Source organism: Oncorhynchus kisutch, linkage group LG26, assembly GCF_002021735.2.
Source record: "Oncorhynchus kisutch isolate 150728-3 linkage group LG26, Okis_V2, whole genome shotgun sequence".
Lineage (NCBI taxonomy): Eukaryota > Metazoa > Chordata > Actinopteri > Salmoniformes > Salmonidae > Oncorhynchus > Oncorhynchus kisutch.
The window spans coordinates 41,367,117-41,376,988 of NC_034199.2; the positions used below are offsets into that span (position 1 = coordinate 41,367,117).

At 46.1% G+C, this 9,872-nt stretch overlaps 1 protein-coding gene across 4 annotated transcripts in view; it reads left to right on the top strand.

Annotated features, from left to right (window-relative positions):
* Positions 1-9,872, top strand: part of LOC109870913 (zinc finger E-box-binding homeobox 2-like) — a 75,998-nt gene extending 66,126 nt beyond the window's left edge. Inside the window, exons 6-9 of one of the 4 annotated variants that reach the window (XM_031805591.1) lie at positions 1,473-1,581; positions 1,953-3,988; positions 4,454-4,553; positions 7,793-9,866. In XM_031805591.1, the coding sequence (XP_031661451.1) occupies positions 1,473-1,581; positions 1,953-3,988; positions 4,454-4,553; positions 7,793-8,379 (2,832 nt within the window). In that variant the 3' untranslated portion in view covers positions 8,380-9,866. Of the gene's footprint in view, positions 1-1,472; positions 1,582-1,952; positions 3,989-4,453; positions 4,632-7,792 lie in introns of all 4 variants that reach the window. The other 3 variants (XM_020461616.2, XM_031805590.1, XM_020461615.2) reach the window with 3 other exon arrangements.

The following is a 9,872-nucleotide window of genomic DNA, read 5'->3' on the forward strand; positions in this document are numbered from 1 at the left end:
ACAAGGACAGGTGAACCAGATCAGGGTGTGACAGATACTGATTGTGTATTTAAATATATATATTTTTTAATACGTGTTTCAGTCTTCTATTTCTCTATTGTCTTTCTCTCTGCGTTGTTTGGGCCCATCAGTTACCTTTTCATTGTTAGTCTACACCTGTTGTTTACCAATTCGTGTGATGGATAAAGTTGTATTTAATTTTGTATTTTGATTTTAACCAGGGAATCAGTACAAGTACAACCATTTACAACCAGCAATTTGTAAACATAAAGACCAAAAACCAAAAGTATAGGCCTTTGTTTCTGTCATAAAACAGAACCTACAACTGTCTCTTATGACGGACCATGCAAATAAGCAGTGGAATCATTACAATTGTCCAATTATAGTGGTGATAATAGTCAGATTTCCTTAAATAAGCACCCTCCTTCCTCCCGGAGTCCCCCTCCACCCCCCCACCTGACCCCCCCCCCCCCCCCCCCCCCCCCTTCAGACTGGCTTAAATAAGAGCAGATGGTATTTCCCCCAGTGATCTGGAGTATCATAATCCTCAAATGACTTTAAGTGTTTGTTTAGTTCTGTACTTCCTCTCCAGTTAAAAGAGTTAAAGAAAGGATCTTATGGAAGGTCATTATGACTAGGCTACCTTAGTGCACCGGACTGTGGAGGGATTTCCATTTGAGTGCTACTGAGTGCTATTGGTGCAAACATGTGAATTGTGCTACACTGCTTATCCTCTGTGTGCAATGGAATTTATTTTTAGCATGGGGTAATTGTTCACACATTTGGTTATGAAGGCAGGTTCTACCACATCAGTCATTGGCCCCATTTTTTCAAATCGCTAGCATTTTCACAATGTAGTCCCCTTCAAGCCACATTCAGTAGTCTAACTCTAATCACATGCTCTAACCTGAAATGTCACCTGCTGCCATACATACACACATACACAAACACAATAACACACACCGATATATAGATTCTTCAGCAAGCATTAGTGAAAAGGGATTTTTTGACATTGAAATTGTACCATGAAAACCTCCCACATCTTTCTCATAAAGGTCTTTGTGGAGGCTTTATCTCTCTGTTTTTATTTGTTATCTGCACTCATTTGAATTTCAGGAAATGCACCTACACTAAACAGTTACCTTTGAACAGAACACAAAAACTCAACCCACACACTATTCTCAAAATCGATTTCTGAGTTCCTTGCACGCTTCATCATTTTTATTAAACCATTTCAGATGTAAAACCCTAAAAAATACTTATGCAGTTAGATGTAGTTAACGTTTGTGACGGAGGGTTATTGTGTTGCAAGGTACCCTACCGTTGAAGCTACGACAAATTCATTACATTCCTTCTCAAGGCCAGCTACCTTGAAATCTCGCCCAGTGCCTGGTTCATTTGTGACTCCCACACTTACACAACACGTTTAGGTGGCACTGATGTGAAAACTCTCTTTTCTATCTCCTCCACAGCCCCAGCTGCTGAGTGAAGGGGCTGGCAATCGCAAGTTCAAATGCACTGAGTGTGGAAAAGCCTTCAAATACAAGCATCACTTGAAGGAGCATCTTCGCATTCACAGCGGTAGGTACTAAAATGAGTCAAGCCGGCATCAGCCCACCGATTTTAAAATGTATTCATGTGACTGTGGCTAGATGACAGAGAGGGCTCATGCCATAAGAGTAAAATTGATAATGTTCCTTTTTGGCCTCTGTCAGTAAATGAGTCATTCTGTTTTATAATAGCTCACTGTTTCAGACCTGTTTTATAACTGACTAACTCCGCCATATGGATGAGGCCATAGCTCAAGAAGACAAGAGTTAAATAGACGTGTAATAGAAATAGAAATTCACATTTTCACACTGAAAGAAATCTTCAGCTATTTCACTACCAGCCAATTGCAAGCATTCAAAATGGAGTAACTTGAGATTCATGTACCTTTTTATCGTTTATAGGCGAGAAACCATACGAGTGCTCCAACTGCAAGAAGCGTTTCTCCCACTCCGGCTCCTACAGTTCCCACATCAGCAGCAAGAAGTGTGTCGGTCTGTTCTCCGTCAATGGACGAGTAAGTAATGGAGGAGGCAACGCCAAGGCTGGCTCCTCCCCTAACTCCACCGCCTCCTCCCCGGGAAGCCCCGCCCTGGCTCTGCTCCGCCACAAGCTGGAGAACGGCCGCCCCATGGGGCTCCAAGACCAGCAGGGCCACCTGGACATCAAGGCAGAGCCAATGGACTTAAACGACTACCGACTACTGATGGCCTCCCAGTATGGCGTCGGAGGACCAGGGGGCTACATGAATGGAGCCTGCCGAGGAGGCAGCCCCGTGGGGGTCCACAGCTCATCCCAGAGCCCCCTGCAGCACCTGGGTGGAATGGGGTTGGACCTGCCCCTGCTGGGATACGGGTCCCTGGGGAACAACCTGAGCGAGGTGCAGAAGGTCCTCCAGATTGTGGACAACACGGTGTGTCGGCAGAAGATGGATGGGAACCCGGAGGAGATCTCCAAGCTCAGGGCCTATATGAAGGAGCTGGGGGCTCAGATGGAGGAACAGAAGCTGGCCTTGTCCTCTCCGCATGCCAGCTTCCAGGTGGTGGGCCATGGCAGCCCCACCAAGAGCATCATCGACTACACCCTGGAGAAGGTGAACGAGGCCAAGAGCCTGATCGATGACTCCAAGAGGCAGATCAACATGGACATAAAGAAGGAGAGGCTCAACCACTCAACGGATCGTGAGGACAAGTCGCACCACGAAAGCCACCTGGTTCCATTCCTGCCATTCTCCTGCCAGTTCTGCAAGGAGACCTTCCCAGGACCCATCCCACTGCACCAACATGAGCGCTACCTGTGTAAGAAGAACGAGGAGATCAACCACCTTCAGCCCAGCGAAGACGTGTCTCTCAGCCACAGGGGAGTGTTCCCCTCAGACCAGCAGGCCTCCCTGCTGTCCTCTCTTTCAGAGAGGGGCGCCACCAGCCCCGCCAACCCCTTCAAGGACCACATGTCAGTGCTCAAGGCCTACTTCGCCATGAACACAGAACCCAACTCAGAGGAGTTGCTGAAGATCTCCATCGCAGTCGGCCTTCCGCAGGAGTTCGTCAAGGAGTGGTTCTCCCAGTGGAAGAATCAGCAGCAACAACAACAACACAACAAGGGCAATGCCAACCCCAGGAAGCAGTCACCGCCGCCAGAGCGGAGCAGTGCAGGGGAGCGCAGGCACCACAGGCTAACCAGGTCACCAATGTCCACGGCGCAACACGTGGACCGTATCATGGCACTCGCTGATTTACACGGTGGCAACACCAACGGTGACCGTGACGCTCTCCACAGACACTCAGAGGCCAACCAGTTTACAGCAAACAGGCAGACAGGTGACAAACCACTAGACCCCTTGAACCAACTTAGAAGCAGAACTCCATCTCCTCTAAATCTCTCCTCCACTTCTTCTAAAAACTCCCAGAGCAGCTCGTACACTCCAAACAGCCTGGCCTCTGAAGGGGACGGCCATGGGGGGGACGCACCGTTGGACCTTTCTCTGCCAAAACACATGATGAGCAACAGCATCTCACTGGGAGTAAAGAGGTCCGAACCAAACGGCTACGTCTCAGACTGCAACGGTGACCACCACCATTCCAGCCGGGAGCAGGGTACTGAGCCCATGGACTTGGCCCACATCAAGAAGGAATTCCTGGGCTCGGAGAGAGACAACAGGGGCAACCGCGGACACCAGATGGAGAAGAGTGTCAGCCCCATCTTTGGCATCAACCCCTTTGGTGGTGGTCACATGTACACATCTCTGCCCCCACATGGAGCATTCCCCCCGCCTAGCTTCATGCAGGCCCAGGCCAGCATCCCAGGACTGAGGCCATACCCAGGGCTGGATCCAATGAGCTTCCTGCCCCACATGGCCTACACTTATGCAACTGGAGCGGCTACATTCGCTGAAATGCAACAGAGGTCGAGGAAGTACCAACGGAAACCAGGTTTCCAGGTAAACAAGCCCTTTTGTGGTTTCAGGTCCATTCACTAAAGTCCATTTTTAGGAAGAGCTTAACAATAAACATTTTGTCCTTTTAAATTAGTATCTAATGGATAAAGTTACACTCAACACCAAACAAATTAAATGTTTTAGATTAGTAAAAAAAATAATGTTAAAGTTGTGTTTTTGTCAAATAATTTCCTGTAATTAGATGAGTTTGCACTGTGGCTGTCTGTTTTGTATATGCGTCCACTCCACACATCAAATCCACAACACAGACTTAAAAAGCCCATATGTTCCCCTTTTTATTGTCTCCTCTCCTGGGCAGTAAGAAGGGTCTTACACAGGTCGTACGGATCGACGACTAAGCCCTGTCCAGACTTGGGATCAAACTCAGAGCAGAAGGTGTCTTTGTTTTAGGTGACAGGTGTGGATGACTTACAAATAATTGAACAATATGCCTCTCTCATCTCATAGGGGGAGCTATTGGACGGCACTGTGGACTATCTGTCAGGCCTGGAGGACCTGACAGACGAATCCCTCCTCTCCCGGAAGAAGATTAAGAAGACAGAAAGTGGTATGTACGCGTGTGACTTGTGCGACAAAACATTCCAGAAGACCAGTTCCCTCCTAAGACACAAATATGAACACACAGGTATATAACATTTGGACAGTTGTTTTCTACCCCAACCTCCCTCTTTACCTTTGTGCCAGTCCCCCTCCATGTTTTGTGTCATTTGAAAGCTGTTCTTTTTTGTTATTTCATCCTCTCTCTCCTTTTTTCCCCTTCTTGATCACATCATTTTTCCCCCCACCAATCTTAATTGTTATTTTCCTCTCGTCTTTCATAATTTCCATTATAATGTGTTCAGATCCATGAACTTTAACGTGTTCCTTTCTTATTGACAAGGGGTTTGGGAATAGTGGGCTGTTTGGATATGAAAGCAGCTACATAAACATTCGGTTAAAGTAGAAGTGAGCATCATTGCATTCATCACAGACACCATAGTAGTAGTCATTCTGACTCCAGACATTCTAAATGACATCATCATATGGTCTCCAGAAGTAACAGGACCAGTGGCCATTTTGGAAACAAACGTTCTGCTTCAAGAGGGACTGTCTTTTTAAAGATCATGCTAGTATGTTAAGACACAGGGACATACAGTATATATACTGTGCCTTCAGTGACAGGGACGAGAATTACTGCGTTGACCCTGGTGGTATTTAACAGAATGACAGGTCGTATAGGAGGCTTGCCTGTGTGGCATGTTTGGTTATTTTTTTAAATGATCTTCAAAGATGTGACCTCTCCTCCTGGGGACTCCTCTCTTTCAGCATCCTGTAATGGAATGCCCCATGAGGAATTCTCTGTCTCCTCTATTTTTGTCCCACTGTAGGGAAGGTGGGGAGGGCGAGGGGGGAGGGGGGGGGGGGGCACTTAAAGTATGCCAACTATGGATGATGTCGCAGGCATTCCAAGGCTATCTGAGGATAGGAATCGCCTGTGTGTGTGTCTGTGTGTGTATGTGCATTCTGTTGCGTGGCTGCTCGCCTGTGTGTGTGTCTGTGTGTGTATGTGCATTCTGTTGCGTGGCTGCTCGCCTGTGTGTGTGTCTGTGTGTGTATGTGCATTCTGTTGCGTGGCTGCTCGCCTGTGTGTGTGTCTGTGTGTGTATGTGCATTCTGTTGCGTGGCTGCTCGCCTGTGTGTGTGTCTGTGTGTGTATGTGCATTCTGTTGCGTGGCTGCTCGCCTGTGTGTGTGTCTGTGTGTGTATGTGCATTCTGTTGCGTGGCTGCTCGCCTGTGTGTGTGTCTGTGTGTGTATGTGCATTCTGTTGCGTGGCTGCTCGCCTGTGTGTGTGTCTGTGTGTGTATGTGCATTCTGTTGCGTGGCTGCTCGCCTGTGTGTGTGTCTGTGTGTGTATGTGCATTCTGTTGCGTGGCTGCTCGCCTGTGTGTGTGTCTGTGTGTGTATGTGCATTCTGTTGCGTGGCTGCTCGCCTGTGTGTGTGTGTCTGTGTGTGTATGTGCATTCTGTTGCGTGGCTGCTCGCCTGTGTGTGTGTCTGTGTGTGTATGTGCATTCTGTTGCGTGGCTGCTCGCCTGTGTGTGTGTCTGTGTGTGTATGTGCATTCTGTTGCGTGGCTGCTCGCCTGTGTGTGTGTGTCTGTGTGTGTATGTGCATTCTGTTGCGTGGCTGCTCGCCTGTGTGTGTGTCTGTGTGTGTATGTGCATTCTGTTGCGTGGCTGCTCACCTGTGTGTGTGTCTGTGTGTGTATGTGCATTCTGTTGCGTGGCTGCTCGCCTGTGTGTGTGTCTGTGTGTGTATGTGCATTCTGTTGCGTGGCTGCTCGCCTGTGTGTGTGTGTCTGTGTGTGTATGTGCATTCTGTTGCGTGGCTGCTCGCCTGTGTGTGTGTCTGTGTGTGTATGTGCATTCTGTTGCGTGGCTGCTCGCCTGTGTGTGTGTCTGTGTGTGTATGTGCATTCTGTTGCGTGGCTGCTCGCCTGTGTGTGTGTCTGTGTGTGTATGTGCATTCTGTTGCGTGGCTGCTCGCCTGTGTGTGTGTCTGTGTGTGTATGTGCATTCTGTTGCGTGGCTGCTCGCCTGTGTGTGTGTCTGTGTGTGTATGTGCATTCTGTTGCGTGGCTGCTCGCCTGTGTGTGTGTCTGTGTGTGTATGTGCATTCTGTTGCGTGGCTGCTCGCCTGTGTGTGTGTCTGTGTGTGTATGTGCATTCTGTTGCGTGGCTGCTCGCCTGTGTGTGTGTCTGTGTGTGTATGTGCATTCTGTTGCGTGGCTGCTCGCCTGTGTGTGTGTCTGTGTGTGTATGTGCATTCTGTTGCGTGGCTGCTCGCCTGTGTGTGTGTCTGTGTGTGTATGTGCATTCTGTTGCGTGGCTGCTCGCCTGTGTGTACTTTATGTGTATTGGCTTTCATAGGATGGGAGGTGTTTGTGCATGTGAGCGTGGGATGTGCACTTTTGGAAGGGTGCTATTATATGGGCCGATTGAACATGCATTTGAGAGGCCCATTTTGTCTAATAGAAGGGAATATATTTCCGGTAGCACTGCTGAGTTGTAGTAAACCTTTAGTGCGAGGAGCTGCATGTTGCGGGGACGGGGAAGAGGGGCAAAGAGGGCTAGTGGTGTGAAGGTCCTCCTCCTATAAATATAACTGTCACACCATCACGTGAAGGATGCCTAATCCTACTCGTTTTAACCTGGACCTATGATGTCATGAGAACACGCTGTCACTGGTGCCAGGCTGCACTTCAGTTTCACCTTGCTTGGTGTTCGAAACATCTGAGTTCACTGGCTTAGCTCGCTGCTCGCCGGCCCCGCCCATCATAGAGTGGTGAGGGGTTTTATTTCAACCTGACTCCCCATCGTGTTTTCTAGCAGCAACTAAAATTAGCTCTAAAGTTAGATTGTCAACCATAAATTGAGGTTTACTTTTAACGCTTTGTTTTGTTTTCTAAAATGTATTTGAGAAATGTACTTGTATTTATTTGTACCTTCACAGCATTACTCATTCCTATCATTATTGTGTCCTATAATCATTTTCACCATGATGGAGGGAATGAAGAAATCCGTAATGATGATATCAATGCTTTACACTCAGTATGCACATAACATGATCAATACATTCTGTGTCAAGTCAGACTAAATTCACTCTAATTTGACATGTGTACTACGTGTCTGTTCTCCTGAATAACTGTTTATTTTCCCTTTGTGTTTTTCTGTGTTTCTAGGGAAGGGGACCATAGTAACACTGTAGTAACACCTCCTCTCCCCTGTCTCCTGTGTCTCCGCAGGAAAACGACCACACCAGTGCACGATCTGTAAGAAGGCCTTCAAACATAAGCACCACCTCATCGAGCACTCTCGCCTGCACTCTGGAGAAAAGCCATACCAATGTGACAAGTGTGGCAAGCGCTTCTCTCACTCAGGCTCCTACTCCCAGCACATGAACCACCGCTACTCCTACTGCAAGAGGGAGGCCGAAGAGAGGGAGGCAGCTGAGAGGGAGGCGGAGGAGAGGGAAGCCTGGGACAAGGGCCAGGGCCCCATGGAGCCCACAGAGCTACTGATGAGGAGGGCCTACCTACAGGGTCTGGGGCCGTTGGGCTACTCAGACCCCGAGGACCAGCTGGAGAACGGGGACGACACCATCCTGAGGGATGGCACAGAAGGAGGAATGAGGGGAGGACGAGGACAGAGGGAAGTGGACGAGACGTATGAGAAGGTGACAGACAGACGAGAGGCGGGAAGTTTCAGGGAAGGAGAGGACGAGGGTGACGGAAGGATGGACACAGCGAGGGATGACGAGGGGAAAGGTGCAACGCATTCGATGGATGACAGTTCAACAGAAGGGAAAAGAGACACCAAGTCAGACCATTAGGAAGCAGATTAAATCAGTTCTGCAGTCAGTCCCCAAAAAATATTGCAAAAAATATTTGTCGTGATGGTTTGTTTCATTTCCTTTTCCCATTCTTCCAGCAAACATGAAACTTGCTTTGTTTTCAGAAGGGCACTGCAGTGGCTAAGTCAAGCAACTTGTAGCTTCTCAGAAGCTCATAATGATGGACTCATGGAATGTGGTGACTGACTGCCAACATCAGAGTTGAGATGACAAACTGGGTGGGATTATTTAAGAATCAACATTATGATGTAATAATGATTATCATTATAATAAACAAATTAAATGAAGCTGTCTTTAATGTACAGTGTTAAATAAGGCCTAAAAGCTGTGTGGTGCTATAATGTTGTTAACCCTTGTGTTTTATTGTGTTCATACCCCAAACCAGGAAATTGCACTCTGCCCATTTAATCACTACAAAAACAATAAAAAACTATTTAAAAAACCCTATGTATATTTATACCGTGCTTGAAGACTTGGTAGCAGTCCGTCAGTGTTGTACTTTGTCTACTACTTACTGTGATGTCCTTGGTTCTACCCTCCCTTTTGCTCGGCAAACTAACCACACCATTTTTTGTCTTTATGTGAAGGAAACTTTAAACCTGTGTGATTTTGTCTTAAAATGGACTGGAATGAAATGACAGAATGAAATAGAATGAAATAGAATTGTGAAATACGAAGGGCTCCATATGACAGACAAGAGACTTAGTATGTTTTATTTTCTCAAGAGAAAGCCTTATATGCAAACCTTTTCACCTGTGCGTTTCTGCAAGTGCCATCCCTGTACAGTGTAAAAATCAGAGTTTACTTGTATTATCTTTGCTCTGGCTTCAGTATTAAATCAATATTTCACCTAGTTTTTCAAAGTACCTATGTCAGTATTAGCATCGATAGAGACAGCAGTTCGTTCGTTTACATGTTTGTGCAATTTTATGTATTTTTCATTACCTTTTTTCAGTATTATTTTTGTTTTTGTAGATTTTTTTTGGCCCAAGCATAAATTACATTTCAATCAAATTTTAAGATTGCCATTTTATTTATGTGACTCATTTTATATTTCCTAATTGTATTTATTTCATACTGTAGTGTACAGTATTATAGTTCCTCAACAAATATATTTTAGTAAAGGATTCTGTCATTGACTATTGGAGAAAATCCTCAATAGATGGTATTTGGAAAAACAGTCATTGTTAAAATTGTCAATTTTGTTCTTATCATTTTATTTCCTTTAAACTACTGGAAATTCGAAATTTGGGGAACTTTTTGATACAATATTGTGAAAACACTGTATTTTTTGACAATAAAAAATCCACTTTAGTCATCCAGGTAAAGAGATTAAGATAGAGAGGGTGTTGATGGAAAATTCCTAAAATGTCTTAAGTAGGCTATTATTGAATTTTTTATTTCTCTTGGAAATGACCTCAAATAAATGTAGCCAAAATAAATTTGAATAAAGCTGTGTTATTCTTCTTGTA